General features: G+C 39.4%; 1 protein-coding gene across 1 annotated transcript; it reads right to left on the bottom strand.

Moving 5' to 3' along the window:
* Positions 1-6501: 6501 nt before the first annotated feature.
* On the bottom strand, positions 6502-7711 carry LOC125777435 (elongation of very long chain fatty acids protein F-like). The gene is made up of 3 exons (XM_049452328.1): positions 7552-7711; positions 7290-7480; positions 6502-7210 (listed from the first exon to the last, which is right to left on the bottom strand). The coding sequence occupies exons 1-3, from the start codon at positions 7586-7588 to the stop codon at positions 6614-6616; spliced, it is 825 nt and encodes a 274-aa protein (XP_049308285.1). The 5' UTR covers positions 7589-7711; the 3' UTR covers positions 6502-6613.
* Positions 7712-20970: the final 13259 nt, after the last annotated feature.

Here is a 20970-nt window from a genome sequence, read left to right as displayed (position 1 = left end):
GCTTATTAAACTACTTTTATTTCAGACAGACAGACATACATATCCACATACATATGTATATACATATATGTATAAGTAAGAGCTAGTAACTGCCTATTGGATAAACTTGCCATATGCAGATATATGTACATATACTTGTATGTATGTATAATATATTAAGGTGCCCGTTATTTCTCAACGACAATGGCGGTAGCAACCTGCTCAACTGTGTTGATGCCGGAATGAGTCGGTTTCTCGTCCACTTGCATCCGTTACGAGTATACCTGGCTGTCCTTCTGCGCCGACGCTATAGGCTTCCACGGTCGCTTAACCAACTCGCCGAATCTGTAGTTCAGCCGGTACCCCTGTTGCCGGATGAATTTGTAGAACTCGTCTTCAACGGTGATGTTGAGTCTCCATCCGGTGTCCGGTCAATGCTGCTCCCGATTACCCTCCACGCCGAGCTACTGACGCCCTCGCCTTGGTGTTGTTCAAACCAAGCGCGAATTTATTGGCTTTACCTGCGCTAGAGGAAAGAAATACCGTCATGCTGTACAAGGGTGGTTTCTCTTCACCCCTCTTCGCGCATAGGCCGTCTTCTATTCTTTATAGTCGACTAGGAGCAGAGCTTACCTAAAATGGATACCTTGGAATGAGTGGAACATACACAAATCTATCAACGCACACCCTAATATACATACAAATGTAGAAACAGTAATCCATATGAATATTTTTAATACATACATAGACACATTCATATGCAGAAAAATAATAAAATTTCCTCAGAATTTCCATCCAACTTAGTTACAAGTACCGGAGCTGCCTTTATGCCGCGATGTCTGAATTTGGTATCCCCGCAAAACTAATACGGCTGTGTAAACTGACGTTGAGCAATACCAATAGCTCCGTCTAGATCGAGAAGAACAATCTTCGGCAACAACGACAGCATTGAAATCCAACGCAGAATAACTCTTGACAGCAGGAGATACTTCGAACTGAGTAGGCAATTAAAAACTAAAGTCTTCTTTCGACGAACAAAGACCAAGTTCTACAAGGTATCCGTCCTGCGACATATATGATGCGAAGTCTGCAGTAGATTTATGATCCTTTGTGCATTGGCAACGGTGAATACCTCAGTCGATGGAACGATGAGCTGTATACGACAGCTTTGACATAGTTCAGTCAATTACGAGACAGCCGCTACACTAGCTAGGTCATGTCGTCCGAAGGGATGAAAACACTCTTGCTCTGAGAGTATTTGATGCAGTACCCGCCGGGAGAAGCAGAGGAAAAGTAAGACTTTCAATACGTTGGAAAGACCAGGTGGAGAAGGACCCGGATACAATTGGAATATCTAATTGTCGCCAAACAGCAAAAAGGAAGAACGACTGGCGTGCTGTTGCAAACTCGGCTCTAACCGCGTAAGCGGTGTCGAGTACTTTTTCCACCAAATCAAGTCGTATGTCATGAATAGCATGTCTAAAACTTGAAGAGAGTTTTGTTTATTGCTAAAGACCAAAGACTTCATATAACTCCACCAAATGTAGTCTAATGGTGTTGAATCGCAACTTCTTGTAGGCCATTCAATGTTATAATTTCGTGCAAAAACCGAATCGCCAAATTTTGATCGAAATAATTCGGTTGTTCCACGTGCTGTGCGGCATATAGTCCCGTCAGATGCTGTCAAGAGCAACTATTTCCAATTGCGGTCATAAAAAGTTAGCTATCATCGATCTATAGTATACTCAATGTCTCCTATGACAGTAAAGAATTACGGACCGTTGATTCCACTAGACCAAAAACCACACGAAACTTTCAATTATGGTTGTTCATGAATAATTGGAGTATTTTCTTCGCAACAGAAACGACAGACTGACGGAGAAGATGATTTTTTTTAAATCATTATCATTTTCACGTTGTTCCAAGGCAAAATCAGCTAATTCACGACGTTTACGGTGGTCCAATGGCTTCAGTTCTTAAGTGAGAATAATTTTATACGGATATAGAACTCGGCTAGGTTGTGGTTTGAGACAGTAATAATTCTTGAGAACGTCTTGGAATCGACAAAATTCAGTAACACTTGCCAGAACGGCTGAAATATTTTCATATTTTCAAACCACACTCGGTGGTAATTTCAGGATCGATAATTTAACGACACATGAGTGAGTCGACTGAGAAATGGAAAGCTTTTAGCGAAGCGTCCGCATTCATAACGCCATAACTGAGACTTTTTCAACAGGTTAGACGTCCGTCAGTCCCCACAACTTAAATGTGCTGTCTCTCACAGTACGAAGTAATACTTAACCGGTGGTTTCGTAGGAAAGTCTTGAGTTGGAAGTAGTTAAGGTTTAGCGGATTCCGCCTTGCGACGGAAGCCAAATACTATAAATACTATAAATAATGATCATTACATATTAAAAATGGTCAAAACTTCAGTTAGAAATCATAGCATCCCAATTGGAAAACCCGGTATATATTTCCAATTAACTTGCCACTTGCCGAAATTTCATTGAGTACACTTCGTTAACAGTTATATGTACGTACGCATATACAGTTATATGTACGTACTCATACCTTTTTTCTTTTGTATATATTATATGTATGTATACTCGTAAGTAATTATATTTCTACAATAGCAGCCTATAGATGAAAACCACTTACGTTCCGCAACTGTTTTTTATCCCGTTTTAGTGGACTACAAAGCCACTTGCTTTGTTAGTGGAGTAGTTTTCAGAGCTCCCAATGAAACGCACTTATATAAATATAACTTCAACTCTCTAATTCGTATGAGATGGCTTCTTATTTACGTAAAACTAAATATACCTTATGTTAGATTACATTCTGGGGATCAAATGGCCTACTGTAACCCATGTTTATGCTATGACTACACTGACTATATGGACTACCTTGACTCTATCTTAAAATGTTTTCGTTTTAAAGTCTCCAGTATATATCGTAGATTATAGAGCTTAAAGTGTTTACGCTATAGAAAGGAGTCCCTCGAGGGTTTTAATTTCTCTCAGAAGACAATTGGAAATTATTGAAATATTGAGCATCGAGGTCTTCAGAACATTCTTACAAAATATTAAAGCTATGCATCAAAATTTTAGGAACTGTATGCTGTCCGAAGCTTTTCATTGATTTCACGTTTAAGCTTTCGCAAAGCTCTTCAAATAATATGGTTGAGGGAAAAAAAATTCTTACAAATTTCGCAGCGTTCTTGAATAGTCAGGCAATTAAAAGGATGCGTTAGCGTGCAAACAGTTATTTTGACGAGCTTTTAATCAGCAGCACTGAAAGCGCTAACTACACTCGTTGTCCACTTGCTAGTTATTAATGACACTCAAAGCATCTGTGTCCGACTGGGCGTTCATTCATATTTTGTTTTGTTTTCCAAGTTGTAGTGGGCAGTGCTTTTCGGTCCATCGACTTTATTACTATTGATATTACCCTCATTAAAGTTGATGATGTTGTTGTGTCGGTCATCGTGGCGTATGAGTATTTTTTTGTTACATGTTTGCAATACTACTTGCATTAGGGTGTTCCTTATTTAAATGCAATTATGTTTCTTAACCATTAAATGTACTTCGCATAGTAAAGATGCTAACAGCTTTCAATTGAGACAAAATCTGAATGGCAATAAAAACAGTTTTATTAATGTTTTCTGTCAGACCATTATATGTATACACAGTTATTTATTACTTCATATTTCCATTTCGTTCAAAGTAGAAGAAAATTATTTAGTATAGGTCTAACTGACACCCTAGTATAAATAAAAGAAAATTTCACCTCATATATTGGTAGTAAGACTCGTTATGCTTTGCAAGCCTTCCATCTCGAAAATATCAACTTTGGCGAAGTGGTGTCAGTATGTATGAATTCATGGCAATTTTTCACTGTATACTTGTAAGCTTTCAATTGCCCTCTCTTGTATTTCTTTGTTAGATTATTGCAACTTTTATTTACCCTTTGGGATTTTATAATCTCAAAATACTTTGAGCTTTTGTAAAAGTATATATAAACTTTAGTGTTCAGGCAAATAACTAGCTAAGGCAAGAATACAATTTGAAGTTCAGGCAAATAACTAGCTAAGGCAAGAATACAGTTTGAAGTTCCGACGTCTGCAGTAGCGCTAAAGTAAGGGAGCACAAGTTTAGCGTATGATTTCTAGTTGCCGAGTAGAATGGCTTCTTCTTCTTTACTGGCGTAGACACCGCTTACGCTACTTGGCGCCAATTGAAAATTCCAAGCGAAGCTAGGTCCTTCTCCATCTGGTCTTTCCCACGGAGAAGACCAAATGGAGAAGGACCTGGCTTCATCCACCTTCCTTTTTCTCTGCTTCCCCCAGGGTTTGAGTGTTTTCGTTCATACCTACGACATGACACAGCCGCTGTCTCTCAACTCGTTGAACTATGTCAATGGCGTCGTATATGTCGTACCGCTCATCGTTCCATCGAATGCGATATTAGCCATGGTCTACGCGCAAAGGACAATAAATCTTTCGCAGAACCTTTCTTTCGACAACTCGTAACATCGACTCATCAAACATTGTCATAATCCATGCCTATACACCATATAGAAGGACGAGAATAACGAGTGACTTATAGAGTTTGGTTTTTGTTCGTCGAGAGAGGACTTGTATTTCTCAATTGCTTACTCAGTCCGACGTAGCACCTGTTGGAAAGAAGTATCCTGCGTTGGATTTCCAGGCTGACATTGTTAGTGGTGTTTATACTGGTTCCAAAATGGACGAAATTATCTACAACTTCGAAGTTATGACTATCAGACCTATTTGCTTTGCTTCCTTATCCAGTCTGAAGCAGAATGGCTCCCGAAAAATTATGACTCGCCGCAACACAAATTAAATTTAAGTCCTGTAAAAACCTTAACATGTGTAAATTTAGCGGGAGTCTTCTGTAAGAAGCTCTCTCTAAATATTACTTTTAGGCTATCGCACTACTGTAGTGCTTTTCAGGCAGAAGTTGCTACTATTTAGATTTACTATTCCGGAATACAGTTTTTTCAGGCTGGTGAGCATTCACTCCGACAGCAGAGCAACGAAATTAGCATTGGGCTCGCAAACTGTGCGCTCAAAGTTGGCCAAAGACCGTCTGGTTCCACTAAAAATAGCATCATGCTACTTCACCAGCAGACTCGTTCGAGTGTCTGAGTGGAGTGGTATCAATGGAAACTCCCAAGCCGATGAGCCAGTATGACGGCACATGCGCACCCCGTCCATAAGTGGGAACGAATCGGATCTCCGTTGTCATCCAGCACTGAACCTATGATATATTCGCATGCGCATTGTCGATTTATGACCCCAGTTCTAAGAACAACAGCGGGCCGGGGTTATAAGCTCTTCAAGTGAGACCCATTTTTTTAGGATCAAACATTTAACTTACCATAAACTAACCTAATTTTCATAAAGTTATCTCATCAAACAAAAGAGTTTTCAAAAACTTGATTCTGATTGTTCAGTTAGCTTTTTTCTATAGTAGTCCGATCTGAAAAATTTCTTCAGATATTGCAGAGTTGTCTTGGGAAATAATTCAAGCCAAATTTAGTGTTTATATCTCGTCAAATGAAAAAGTTTTCCACACAAGATCCTTTCAGCTATATGCCATAACGAATATCGGCCGTTCCGATAAATGAGGGGGAGAAGAGGATTTGTGCAATACTGCAGATCAATATCTCAAAAACTGGAGGACTAGTTCGTGAACTCAATCGACTCAGGCCATCAATCTGAACACTTATATATGTATATATTTTATAAGGTCTCCGACGGTTCCTTTTGGGAGTAAAAAATTTCATAGAAAACTTGATACATTCCGTTCAGGGTATAATAAAACTCAGCAAAAAAATTGGAGATTCTCTCAGTTAATCTCGGTAAGCATGATTATGACATCGCAATAAACTCACCTAGAAATTTCGAAAAGGGATATTTGCTTCTAAAAATTAGCTCTAGGATCCATGATTTTCGAGTTCATTAAATATGAATTTTTGGACTTACAATTTTAGATGGAGTTCTTGCTTCCAGGGTTTTCGAGTTCGTTTAAATATGGATTCTTTGGACTTAAAACTTAGCACGATATGAAATAATAATATTAACAGCAGTTAAATCAAAGAGGGAATAACCATAAATTCCGGGTCGGCGGATCATACATAAAAAATCAGCTTTGACCCGGTGAGCTCTTGCACGATAATAAACTTCAGCTCGTATCTGAATGAGGTCTATGTATGACGTGACAGCCAAGCCAGTATGATCTAACCTAACCTAACCTTTGTTTGGTAGGTACGGTTATTAACCGATTTCGCCGATTTGCACACTGCGTCACGAAAAGTTAAGGACTTTAAGCATTCAAGCGAAGCTGCCCACCCAGGAACGGAATGAATATTACCAATGTCACGTTAAATTCGAAAAAGATATAAAAGCGATTTGACTTCGAAATGAACCGACAGACACAAATCGATACCTACCGTGTGTGAGACGGGAGTTAGATGACAGAAACTTCAAAAAGAGAGTCCTGAGCATGACATTAGTTTTATTTCTGACCTTCAAAATAAATGCTGAATTACTCGGTTGTATATTTTTTCAAATACAATTTTTATCCAAACCGACTACTTTGCAATATTTTTAATTCGTTTTAATGATTTTGTCGTTCTTGTCAGTTGCAACAGCTTTTTGTGCCTTTCGTAAATATGTACGCACATAGAATTTGCCAAATAAATACAACATTACGAAAGATTGAACGACAGCAAACCACAGCAAGCCCTTGGGAAACTGACATTGCGGCCGAAAGATCAACGGATAGGAGTGATGCAGTAGAACCAGTACGAAATGCGTCAGCTGCAATCTTGTGATGTATTTCTTCCACCACAAACCCATTTTCGTATTCAGCGCCGACATGAAGTAATACGTGTACATGAAACCATGCACCGCACAATTCAGTACAAGGACGCTGGCATATTGGCCCATACCACCATAATAGGTGCCCAGATAGTAGTTGAAGGTGCTCATCATGATGTGATGGTAAACGTGCAGGAAGGACACCTGCTTGAAGCTTTTGCGCAGCACAAAGAAGATTGTCTCCACATAATCGATCACTTTGAGGAGGTAGAAAGCGTAGAGTACGCGTATGTTGAGCTTCTCCAGCGTCGGTGAGTTAGGATATTTTGTTAGACAACCGAAATCGGGCACTTCCGCCCGGTGCGTATAGAACGTGACGATCGTCTGAAGGTATGAGAACATATTGGAAAATGTTTCTTGGATTATTTGCAAAACTAAGCACGGACTTCGTAGCACAACTCACCAGGTAGCAGAGAAAACAATTGGCGATTACTTGTAGAAAATTGTAGATCAAAATCACTTTTTTGATATTGTACGGCTTGCGGTTGCGCATGAAAATCGGTCCGATGACCAGCACAATGGCGAGGTAGGCCAATGTTAGCGCGATAATTGGCACATGTGAGCCGAGTAGTGGCAATTGCTCGGCCACAGGATCTGTAAGTTAAGAGAAATTATGTAGACAAGTGTCAAAATATTATTTACATTTATATTCCAGTTGACATTACCGCGCTCGTGAAACATGCTTTTTAAACTTAGCGACATTTGTAGGCTTTAAGAGTTGACGAACGTGCTAAGCAAAATGTTTGAACGCACCAAACGGGTCCAGCGTAACTAATAAACAGCTCAGCGCCTAATCAATCATTGTTATGTGAGTTGAAATGCGAGCTCCACGTTAAATTGTTAAATGTTTTTATTGTAAATATAAAACGGAGTTTGTACGCTCAGAGAAAGCTACGACCAAAACAAAACGAATTGCACTGTAAGGTAGTGATAAAATCGTACGCTGCCGAACATTAGTTAGGCGCTGACTAAAACTAACCGCATAGTGGATCGTATTAGTGCTCAACGCGTGATGTTTTCTTCCAAGGCCTGAATCAAAGCGGGATTGTCCGCATAGACTTTAGACTTTACAGGTCTCTACAGGGAAAAGTCTAACCGTGTGATATCACACGATCTCGGTGGCCAATCGACCAGACCAAAACCTGAAATTAACTGCTAACTGAAGTGTTCTCTCAATTAATCCATCGGTTGATGCGAAGTATGGGAAGTGGCGGCGGCTTGTTGAAGCTAAATGTCGCCGAGATCACCATATTCAATTTCTGGCATCAAATAGTCAGTTAACGTGGCGCGTTAACGGGCGCCATTACCATTGTCATCGGCATCATTTTTGAAGAAATATGAACCAATAATCCCACTTGACACCCCAAACTACAACAAGTCGTTATTTTGGATGAAATGACCGCTCTTGAATCTCTTCAAGTTGCTCTTCGTACCAAATGCGAGAATTTAGTTTGTTTAGATACCCATCGAGCCGGAAATGAGCCTCATCGCTGAACAAAATTTGTCTCGAAAACGTTGGATCTTCTTGGAACTTTTCAAGAGCTCATAGAGCGAAGCGATGTCGCTGGGGCAGGTCGCACGACTTCCTTCAGTTCTTGCACAAACTGTATTTTGTACGCTTTTTGTTTAAGATCTCGACGTAAAATGCGCCAAGTCGTTTTATACGTCAGTCCGAGTTCCTTCGAATGGCGCTGAATCGTTTCTCCACGGTCTTCGTGTACACTTTCAGTTACGGCTGCTATATTTTCTTCACTGCGCTTTGTTTATTTGGTCGAACATTTTCGAATAATGAATGCTGGTTCTCAAGATGGGTGATGGTGTTCCGAATAGTGCGCTCAGTAGATCGATTGTGTTAATCATAAGGTAAGCGAAGCGCTCGAAATACATTCTTAACAGAACGTGAATTTTCGTAATAAAGTTGGACGATTTGAAAACGTTGTTCAGGCCTAAGTCTTTCCATGATAAAATGCCAAACAAAACTGAACGAAAATAATATGACAGCGTCACACGACTCCCGCGTGATCTGTTCCTTTTTTTTGACCGAAAAAAGTACCCCTACTTTCATCACGGATTTCTGTCACTTACTTGTGAGGCCTCTTTAGCAATTATACACTTTTGCAGGATGCTGCGCGGGTATAAAAGTACGAAAGAAATTGTTGTAGAAATCGTTTTGACGCAATAAGAAAAAAAAACATAATAAATAATTTTATGCATTCCAGCAATTATATAATCAGGCAAAGTACGCACCCAACCTTGTTAACATAATTAAAAGCATATTATTGCACTTAAAGCAATTTAGCGGTTATTGACAATATGAATATCGTCACCTAAAATGAAAAAGAACGTATCATAAAACAAAGGGACATTGAGGGTTTTATTGCTTACGATTCACTACATCATATAACTTATATGTAGAATAAAATTTTCAGCTGCCGCTTTCCAATATATCCAGTAAATAACCAGTATATAACCATTTATCATCACCATTTTATAACCAAAACTCAAATTTCGTTTCAATATTTTTGTTTTAATTAAATCGTTTTTCCTTTGCCTGTAAGCATACGAAAAGCGATGTTATGTTATTTTGCATTTTCGGTGACAAAATTATTGTGAATATCAGAGATCCTCATTTTTCTCTCAAAGTGATATTCTTTTTTAAAAAATCGTAATGTCAAAGACACCTAAACACTATCCAGGCACGGTGCCTGCTTTACTTATATAGAGCCTGCAGACAGTCAGCTTCCCGAGAGGTTACCTTGTGTCTTTCACATTTTCTATTCAAGAAGCTGCTCATTTGTCGGAACTGCCGATATCGGACCACTATAACATGTAGCTGCCATACAAACTGAACGATCGGAATCAAGTTCTTGTATGGAAAACTTTCACATTTGACAATGTATCTTCACAAAAGTTGGCACAGGTTATTTTCTAAGCCAACAATGTAATCTCCGAAGAAATTGTTCAGATCGGCTTACTATAGCATATAGCTGCCATACAAACTGAACGATCGGAAAAAAGTTCTTGTATGGAAAACTTTTGCATTTGACAAGATATATTCACAAAATTTGGTATAGATTATTCTCTAAAACAATAGTGTAATCCCTGAAGAAATTGTACTGATCGGTTAACTATAGCATATAGCTGCCATATAAACTGAAAGATCGGAATCAAGTTCTTGTATGGAAAACTTTCACATTTGACAATATATCTTCACAAAAGTTGGCACAGGTTATTTTCTAAGGCTACAATGTAATCTCCGAAGAAATTGTTCAGATCGGCTGACTGTAGCATATAGCTGCCATACAAACTGAACGATCGGAATTAAGTTCTTGTATGGAAAACTTTCACATTTGGCAATATATCTTCACAAAAGTTGGCACAGGTTATTTTCTAAGGCTACAATGTAATCTCCGAAGAAATTGTTCAGATCGGCTAACTGTAGCATATAGCTGCGATACAAACTGAACGATCGGAAAAAAGTTCTTGTATGGAAAAATTTTGCATTTGACAATATATATTCACGAAATTTGGTATAGATTATTTTCTAAGGCTACAATGTAATCTCCGAAGAATTTGTTCAGATCGGCTGACTGTAGCATATAGCTGCCATACAAACTGAACGATCGGAAAAAAGTTCTTGTATGGAAAACTTTTGCATTTGACAAGATATATTAAAGAAATTTGGAATAGATTATTTTCTAAGGCTACAATGTAATCTCCGAAAAAATTGTTCAGATCGGCTTACTATAGCATATAGCTGTCATACAAACTGAACGATCGGAATTTAGTTCTTGTATGGAAAACTTTCACATTTGATAATGTATCTTAACCAAATTTGGTATGAGTTATTATTCATAGAAATAATGTAATATCGGAAGAAATTGTTCTGATCGGTCAACTATAGCATATAGCTGCCATACAAACTGAACGATCGGGAAAAAGTTCTTGTATGGAAAAATTTTGCATTTGACAAGATATATTCACGAAATTTGGTGTGGATTATTTTCTAAGGCTACATTTTAATCTCCGAAAAAATTGTTCAGATCGGATTACTATAGCATATAGCTTTCATACAAACTGAGCACATAGCTACTAAAAGAAATGCAGCTGTGTAGGGTATATTAGCTTCGGTGCAGCCGAAGTTAATGTTTTTTCTTGTTTTTTTTTATAAATTTCGGTGAGGCGCAGAGAGGAATACAAATATGAAAAGATCAGCTGTCAAAGTAAACACATGTGCTTTATATTTATGTTCAGTATGATTTGGAAAATGACTTGCAAGGACTCTCACCGGTTTCCAATAAAAGTTGTATACCTATAAAAAAAAAAACAGTAAAATAGTATATTTAAGTTAATGCCTCATTGTACACAATATTTATTAACAGCTGTAGCTAAAACTCTTTAACATACATATGTTCTGTGTTCGACTCTCTCTCTCTTTCTCTCTATGTGATCTTCTGCGCCTGCTCTTTATCGCAGTTAAATGTTCTAAGTTCTTCGAAAATACTTCCTAGACTTCGTCAATTTGCAGTGTAAAGTAATTAAGCCACTTAAGTATGTTAACCTTTTTAAGTTTTCGCTGAAATTGTTGTTGTAATAGAGCAAATGTCATAAGCTGTCACTAAACAACTAGTTAAAGTGTAAGAAAATATAATAAAATAATTATAAAATAGTATCATTAAATAGTTATAAAATCTATCTTAGTAGTAAGTAAGGTATGCAAAAAAAAACATAACAACAACAAGAAACAATAAAGTACCGTTGATATCGATAACCAGTATGTTTGTCTTTAAACTATTTTATTGCTCTGACATAATGTTTGCACCATTGACTATTGTCTAATTGCTCCCGGCTGAGAGCACTTAAGCGTTACATTTGTTGGTTTTACTTTTTAACGCAAACGATATACTAAAATTTGATTACACCAAGCGACCATGTGTGAAAAGATCAAAGCTCATATTTTGAACTTTTTCAACTTAAGTCGTGTTATTTACAAAGCAAAAAGTGTTTAAGATGTCAATAACAGCAACGAATGCTTTAAATGCTGACAGATCTCAACATTAGAAGCGAATTGACTTTCGTTATTACAATTAACAATTACGATTGTCACCTCAGGCAGCGAATAATAGTTGAGAGAGCGTCTAAGTGTATCTGTGCTGATAAGTGGATACATCAAGGTGGCAGTTATAAGTTAATCGGGTTGGCTTGGTAGGCAAAAAATATAGGAAATCAAGCACTTTGATTCCTTTTGACGAATTCCGTTGAGAACGTGGTAGTCGGATGATAATTACTTATTTGTGAAGATATCGATATGATTTTTTGTATATTTAGTTCTTTCCCTAAAAAAGACTTATTAGCCGGAAGCGACGATATCCGACCACTATTTTTTATAGACAGTATATAAACTAATCGATCAAAGTCCAGTTCTTGTACTTATGATGAATTTTCTGTTGGAACTTCTATAGAGCCAGCAAAAAGCCAGCTTCACGTAAGGTCACCTTGTGCCTTTCAAATCAAATTACATCGAGTTCATTATGAAATTTCTGTTGAATATTTTATAGTCACATATTTTGGAACACTCAAGGGCGGAGCAATCTTTTCAGGTATTGATAAACATATATATTCAACAAGTAAGGATGCGCTAAATTCGATTGTAACCAAGTTAAGACCAAGGCTTCTGTCGGCTTCACTAGTGATATGAAGTCAACCGGCTATTTGAAAGTTTTAATGTTTGGTATAAGTGGGATGCGTGATGTATTGACTCGATATCACATATTTTTGGTACCAGCGCACATTACTATGAGAAAATATCTTCTCAGTATGTCATTAAGATAGCTCACTGATTGACTTATATAAGTAGAGCATTTTTCGAATACTCTCAGAGCTTGAGTGTTCTCGTCTATACGTACGATATGACCTAGCCAGCACAGCCGCTGTCTCTCAATTCGCTAAACTGAAGGCTAACTTATCAGATTGTATAATTGTCCATGCCTTTGCTTCATATAGCAGGACGGGAATGTTGAGGGACTTGTAGAATTTGGTCTTCGTTCGTCGAGAGAGAACTTTACATCTCAACTGCCTACTCAGTTCGAAGGAGCACTTGTCGGCAAGAGTTATTCTGCTTTGGATTTCGGCGCTGACGTTGCTGTTGGTGTTAATGATAGACGAAATTATCTATGACTTCGATTTTATGACTGTCAACAGTGACGTGGGAGCCAAGTAGCGAATGTTATGACTATTTATTTGATGATAGAAGATATTTTGTCTTGCCCTCGTTGACTACCAGACCCATTTGCATCACTTCTTTGACCAACCTGGAGAAAGTAGAACTAATGGCGCGGTTGTTATGGCTAATGATATCGATGTCGTTCGCGTAAGCCAACAGTTGTATAGTCTTGTCTTGAATTTTACCTTCTCTATTCAGATCGACAGCTCGAATTATTATCAAAAGGAAGGCCTCTTATCCGAAGCTGTTTTGTTATTTTCATTAGGGCTGTTTTTTTTACGTGACGGGTCCCAAAACCAACGCACAACCCTGGGGAGGGATGTCACTTTAGCTCGCCTTCAAAGGAATGTTTTTTGGCTATTCAGAGATTATTTCGTCTAAAACCGGAAGTCGTGAGCCTCATGTAAAAGAAACGTTTCTGGCTACTCCTCAGTGAATGGCGGTCAGAGAATTTTCCTCACTTGGGTGAACTTCTAAAGATGTCTCCATCCTCTTTCCTGCAATTTAAGTAGTTCTAGGACTGTCCTTGATTACTATGCCAAATATGAGTGCGATTTTTTTACCAGTTTCAGAGAAGCGTTGCGATTTTTACAATGGATAATAATATCGAACAAAGAACTTGTCTCAAGTTTCCTATTTTTAACTAAATATCGTGTTCGGAATCATTGCGAATGTTGGAAAAGGCTTATAATGTTTCAGTTTTATCAAAAACACAAGTGTACGAGTGATACAAAGCCTTCAAAGACGATCGTTGAAAACATACTTCATTTTGGAAAAGTGAAGAATATGAGGTATGACAATTAAGTAATGAGACTGATTCCATAAAAACCGTATATTTCAAAATTATTCTGCAACTCGCCACCTTCTTCAAAGTAGTCCCTTTGAGCAGCTATACAGCGATTCCAGCGCGTTTTCCATACTTCGTAACTCTTCGACTGGGATATCCGCGAGTATCCTCGTCACGGCCGCCTGGATGTCCGAATTCGACTCAAAATGGGTTCCCTTGACCACCGATTTTGTTTTAGGAAACAAAAAAAAGTCAGGTTGACATGTCGGGCGAATAAGGCGGCCGTTGTAACACGGCGATCCCTTTAGAGGCCAAATACTAAGACACGCTGAAGGCGGTGTGGCACGGCGCGTTGTCGTGATGAAGGATCCAGTTACGATCGATGTCTGGGCGCACCCTGTTGACTCGTTTTCGCAATCTTTCGAGTAGTTGTCAATAGTAGACTTGATTCACAGTTTTCCCCGGTGGAACGAATTCTTTGTGGACAATTCCACGGCTATCAAAAAAGGCAACAATCATCGTTTTCACCTTCGATTTGCTCATGCGAGCTTTTTTCGGGCGGGGGGCGCTCGGAGACAACCATAGTGAGCTTTGTCGTTTGGTTTCCGGGTCGCATTGGAAAAACCAGCTCTCATCGCCTGTAATAACTCGATCAAGCAGCGTGGGATCGTTTTCCACTTGTTCCAAACAGTCTTCTGCGACGTTGCTCTTGATTTCATTTTTCCATTTTCGTGACGAGCACTACAAACACACGTCTACTCAACTTGACGCAGCAGGCGAACTAAACAAGCCAGAGCGATGGTAAATATATCAGTGAAGAGGGGAGGGATGCTGGAAAAGAGGAAGGAAGGAAGCGCGGCAATAAAAGCAGTCTCATTACTTAATTGTCAAACCTCGTATATTAACCGTTATTATTTTAGAATTGTGAAATATGAACAATTACTTCCGTTATTGCAGAGGTCAAAAATTTTTGAAATTTAAACACATCAAATACCTCAGATATCCGTGACAATTCATGAAATGGAGTATCTACATTAAATTGACACCCACAAAATTACAAGCAGTTGGACTAATGGAAAAAGCCATTACATTCATGGCGAATATGACAAGCGAAACATAAGCCTTGGCATTAAACTCGTAAATATTTAGAAGCCAAGCAGAAGCGTTGTGGTATATATGCTTATATGATATATATTAATGTTAGGGTGAGCCAAAATGAAAAAGTATATCGAATTTACTCTGTACCTATTATATACAGAGAGGAAACTGTCTTTGCAAGGGCGGATTTTTAGCTTTAGTTTTGGTGAGTAATGAAAGTTTTCCATTTAAATAATATGTCATAAATATGTTTCTTTTGAAAATGGAGTCACTAATGACAGTTTATTGTGAAATAGTTTTCAGTTTAAATTCTTGTAGAGCGTAAAAGTTGCTAAAAAACTTACCTTAGATATATTTTTCTATCCTGGAGGGGGTATCACTATAAGCTTGCCTCGAAGTTTGTAACATCTAGAAGTAAAAGTATCCTAAGAAATTGTACAGATCAGATTACTATAGCATGTTTAGAAAGAGTTAGGTTATACTGGCTGCCGGTCACGCCACACGTATGTAGATCTACTGGTATTTAGTAATGGAGGTTCATGTTTAATTTGAGCGGACAACAACGTTTTTTGCGATCTTTAAGAGCGACTTTAATCAATTTGGATACTTCAACTAGTCCCTTCAACTGCGACGCTCCTAATTAGCTATGACGAGTTCTAGATAAGGCAAGTTATAAGCTTAGGATTTTTTTTTTGGTGTTTGTTTCATTTCGGTGTGGGAATCTTCAAAAGATACTGCCGCTATAGGAAGGCAGTATGCCAGATTCCTATTGCGCTCTAATGATACAACTCTTTCGGGATCACGCCCAACTAGCATTATCTAACTTTACTGGACTTGCGAAGCAGTACGCCTACGTAATAAACCCTTAACTCCGGCTGCTTTAGCTTGTATTTGGTCCTGCGGGACCGCCGTATAAGCTTCTTCGCTGCCGTTCTCTTTGTCAGCCGTTAGTGTGGTGCTAGTAGAGATTTCCACATTTCCTTTACTGTTTCGGTAGCCATGGAGATGATACTTATGACAAACTCATGAGCTATTTCAATTTTCGGAATTTCCTTGTGGCCTGGAACTCAGTAAATATTATATGCAGCCGTTTTCCGTCATCTACTGCTTCCTTGCTTCTATCTTACATAGACAGACGGACAAACGGTTGGCCAAATGGATGCACAGACTTACGGATAGAAGTATGGATGGATGGATTGGCGTATGGACAAATGGCTGGACGTATGGACGAATGAAGAGACGGCCGGGCGGTCAGCTAAAGGGACAGACGGATGGATGGATGGACAGATGGACGCCTAAAAGGATGGTTAAACTCACAGATGAACGAACTGCAATGCCGATCTCCTGCTAAAAATCTTACATAGACAGACGGACGAACGGTTGGGCCAATGGATGGACAGACTTACGGATAGAAGTATGGATGGATGGATTGACGTATGGATAAATGGCTGGACGTATGGACGAATGAATAGACGGCCGGGCGGTCAGCTAAAAGGACAGACGGATGGATGGATGGACAGATGGACGGCTGGATGTATGGATGCCTGGATGTATGGATGCCTGGATGTATGGATGCCTGGATGTATGGACGCCTGGATGTATGGACGGAAAGATGTACGGGCGGACGGAAAAACGCACCGGATGGACGTATAAACACGAACAGATGGATAAATGGACATACGGACGAATGAATTGGTGGGCGGATCTTACATGCATATAAGACATTACTGCTATTTTCGCCTCCTCCACTACAAATTACTAACAGGTGCTTGGTGTGCTCCTTAGTTGTTAAGACAACCCTGTTGAGACTCGACCCGAAACAAGGACTTCTATGGCAAGTATTTTCGTTTGACTAGATATCTTCATGGAATTTGCTATGGACAGTTGCCCAAGCCAACGCTGCAAGCAGTGAGCATATTGTTCAGATCCGACCATTATAGCATATAGTAGCTGTATAAATTGGACGGTCGAAATCAGTATCTTTCATATTTTTTGTCTGTGAAGGGTTTTATAGTGTCGGATCAGTCGAAACCAAGGTTTTTTCTTCTCTAATTCATAAATTGGATATTATTGTGTTTTGTTTTTGGTTTACCCTAATATCCATAAGTATAAATATATACTTGTGCGTGTACAAATACTTTTGTATATTTAAATATTTGCATTAAATTCGCAACGTTCCGTTATTTTGATTGCATGAGCGTGGCTGAGCATGCAATTGTTGCGCGCTGCCAACGTTCGTGCGCCTAAATGTATGCTCTTGTTAAATTCATGCAAATGAGTGTTATAAACAAAAATGTTAGCATAGCCTGTACATATGTATGTGTATATGGCACGAAGAGCACTAAGTAAGCACATGTAGACACGTGCACATATATACACACTACATATATATACATATATACATTTGTAGAATTAACGAACAAAAATCAACAGGGAAATTCGTGGCAGACGAGCAGGCCAAACCATGACCATAATACATAAATATAGAGTAAATATATACAGATATACACACATACATATGTGTAGTATATACAAACAGGCTGCAAGGCAAATAGGCGAGTGGACGAATAAGCGGATCGAGGCTGCGCTGTCTGTGGCGTTGTCTGGTGCATGGCATTCATGTAACCTTAACAGACACACACACACACACACACATACATACATGCATATGTATTTAAGTGACAATATGTAAATATATGCGCAGCAAACACTTACATATGTCTAAGGACGTGGGAGCCAATGTATGTATGCACATACACATGCACATATGTGTAACTATATTTATGTCAGTGGCTGTGTGGACGGTCGTCGAACATTTCGTGCACCGAAAATGCCAGACAGGCTGCATGGACAGACAGCTGCGAGACGCCTAGACAAATAGACCGACAGACAGACAGAGACGCAGCCAGCCACTGCGATGGTCGGTGCGACGCGCGGGCGGCGTCATGTTGTGTGGCAGACACCGAAGGCGCTTTTAACGAGCAAAAGAGTTCTGTGAAAATTGTGAGTTTCGTTGGCGTTGCAATTCAATTTTTCGGAATTTCCATTACTGCCATCACGCTGCTGTCGGGACAAACTGTCTGGCTGCCTGATAATGGCGCGCATTGCAACTCTGCCTCGGACCGGATACTCGCAACGCGACTACTAACCGCCCACTTTGCTGCATTGGTTTACAATTAAATTAAATTTGTGTTGTAAATAGTTGTTTGTTGTTGTAGTTGTTCACTTGCTTGTTGTTGTAGTTGTGCACTCACTTGTTGTTGTTGTTGCTCACTCAATTGTTGTTGTAGTTGTTCACTAACTTGTGTTGTAGTTGTGCACTCACTTGTTGTTGTAGTTTTGCACCAACTTGTTGTAGTTGTTTCTGTTACTATTGCTGTTGTGTTGTGTGGAATTGTTGGAATGCTTCTGGCCCACAACTATGTGCCACCAATGTGGCATGCCCGGAACGCTTAGAGTTGCCAATTGCAGTTTGTGCGTGTGTGAGCGTGTGAAATGCAAAATTGTCACGTAAAAATGTGGAAATAAAAATAGTTTTGCGTTTTGTGCAAAACGATCTTTGATGATTTAGATTGTGCTGGAGATACCGCTTCAAGCGGTGTCTACCAAAGTATTTTATATTTATACCCTGCACAGGATAAAAGAAGTTTGCCACGTTGTTTGTAATACCCATAAAGAAAGGTCGGAGACTTTACAAGTAAATATGCATATATAAATGATCAGCCAGACGCGCTGAGTTTGGTTAGTCTTGTCCGTCAGTTCTTTCGTATGACCGCCTGTTTATACCCGAACTACGAGGTATGACAATTAAGTAATGAGACTGATTCCATAAAAACTGTATATTTGAAAATTATTCTACAACACTGCCATCCCCTTGAAAGTAGTCCTCTTGGGCAGCTATACAGCGATTCCAGCGCGTTTTCCATGCTTCGTAACATTTCTGGAACGCTTCGACGGGGATATCCGCGAGTACCCTCGCCACGGCCGCCTGGATGCCCGTAATCGACTCAAAATGGGTTCCTTTGACCACCGATTTTGTTTTAGAAAACAAAAAAAGGCACAGGTTGACATGTCGGGTGGCTGTTGCAACACGGCGATCCCTTTAGAGGCCAAATACTGGGGCACGCTGAGGGCGGTGTGGCACGGCGCGTTGTCGTGATGAAGGATCTAGTTACGAGCGATGTCTGGGCGCACCCTGTTGACGCGTATTCGCAATCTTTCGAGTAGTTGTCAATAGTAGACTTGATTCACAGTTTTCCCCGGTGGAACGAATTCTTTGTGGACGATTTCACGGCTATCAAAAAAAGGCAATAATCATCGTTTTCGCCTTCGACTTGCTCATGCGAGCTTTTTTCGGGCGGGAGCGCGCGGAGACAACCATTGTGAGCTTTGGCGTTTGGTTTCCGGGTCATAGAGCACTATCACCACACACTCTTACAATTTTAGCGTACGTTTCTGAAGCTGTTTCGCCCAATCTGGCGCAAAATTTTATCGCGACGCGTTGCTCTTGATTTCGTTTTTCCATTTTCGTGACGAGCACTACAAACACACGTCCTTCGATAAGGGAGTTCTGCATTGACCGAAACAAATTGTAGTCCGATGGTGCAAGATCAAGGCTTTATGATGGATGCATCAAAACATCCCAGCCAAGCTCTCCCAGTTTTTACCGACTCATCAAAGCTGTGTGTGTTCTAGCGTTGTCCTAATGGAAAACGAAGCCTTTTTTGTTGATCAGTCCTGGCCGTTTTTTTTTCTTACTTCAATCTCATCATCAATCTCATCAGTTATTGACAGTAAAATGTAGAACCAATCGTTCGACCAGGTTGGAGCAGTTCATAGTGGATGATTCCTTTCCAATCCCACCAAATACCCAACATAATCTTTCTAGGCGTCAATCGTGGCTTTGCGACCATTTGTTGAATTTCACCACGATTGAACCATGATGTTTTCGCAGATTATTGTCGTATTTGATACACTTTTCATCTCCCGTTACCATTCGCTTCAGAAATGGTTCAATTTCATTTCGTTTCAGCAAAGAATCGCAGATATTAATTCGGTCCATTAAATAAAGCCTTCTTTAAGTGGTTCAAAACTGTTTGATGATGAATGTTAAGTTCCTTAGTGACGGTCCTTGTCAATCTTTTCCATAATTTCATCGACTTTTTCAAAGATCGACTTTTTCATTATTTTCACTCAAGCACCGTATTTTCCTGACAGTCGTGTCTACGTAACCGTTGCGAACCTAGATTTTTATCACGCCATGGATTCACAACTCAATAGCATTCTTCCAAAATACATCCGGAAGGTTTTCTGTCGCTACAATAACAACAACTGTCCAATGAAGATATTGGTATAAGTTTTAACACAAATGGTGTCTACAAGATACGTTGTCTTTCGTCTAAAAGGTTCCTAACATTTCAATTTCACATGGCCAATTTTTACCGAAAATATTGATCAACCTGTAAGATATCTTAATGATTTTCATAATATTGATCAACCTGTAAGATACCTTAATGATTTTCATAGGATGTCTCTTCCAGATAATATCTTATAATAATGTGCTTTTGTTTCGAAAATGTCTAAAACTGCCCAACACTTCCCATAGCCACCGACTCCCAAAATATTTTCAAACTTTCGGTTCGTTCGGAACCTTAATTCGCTAAACCTAACGTACTCTCAATTCATATCTCTCCCACGGAACCACCGGATTAAGTATTACTTCATGGGAGACTTTGAGTCTCATCTATCACACGGACTGGCTGACATTTTTTACATTGTTTATGACACTGAGGGTTTTCCATTTACCGGAGGACTGACACGTGAGTGCTGAAAAATTGTCCAACCCACCGCCACGTGAAGTTTTTAACTTTTCCCTTACATTTGAAAAACGGCGGCATTGAAAAAATACGCACTCAGAGTCTTCTATGCCCTCTGTACACGTCGGATACTACGAACCAAGATCGTGATGGAATCAGA

This window comes from Bactrocera dorsalis, chromosome 3 (assembly GCF_023373825.1).
Source record: "Bactrocera dorsalis isolate Fly_Bdor chromosome 3, ASM2337382v1, whole genome shotgun sequence".
Lineage (NCBI taxonomy): Eukaryota > Metazoa > Arthropoda > Insecta > Diptera > Tephritidae > Bactrocera > Bactrocera dorsalis.
This window is presented reverse-complemented; position numbering and strand designations above follow the sequence as displayed.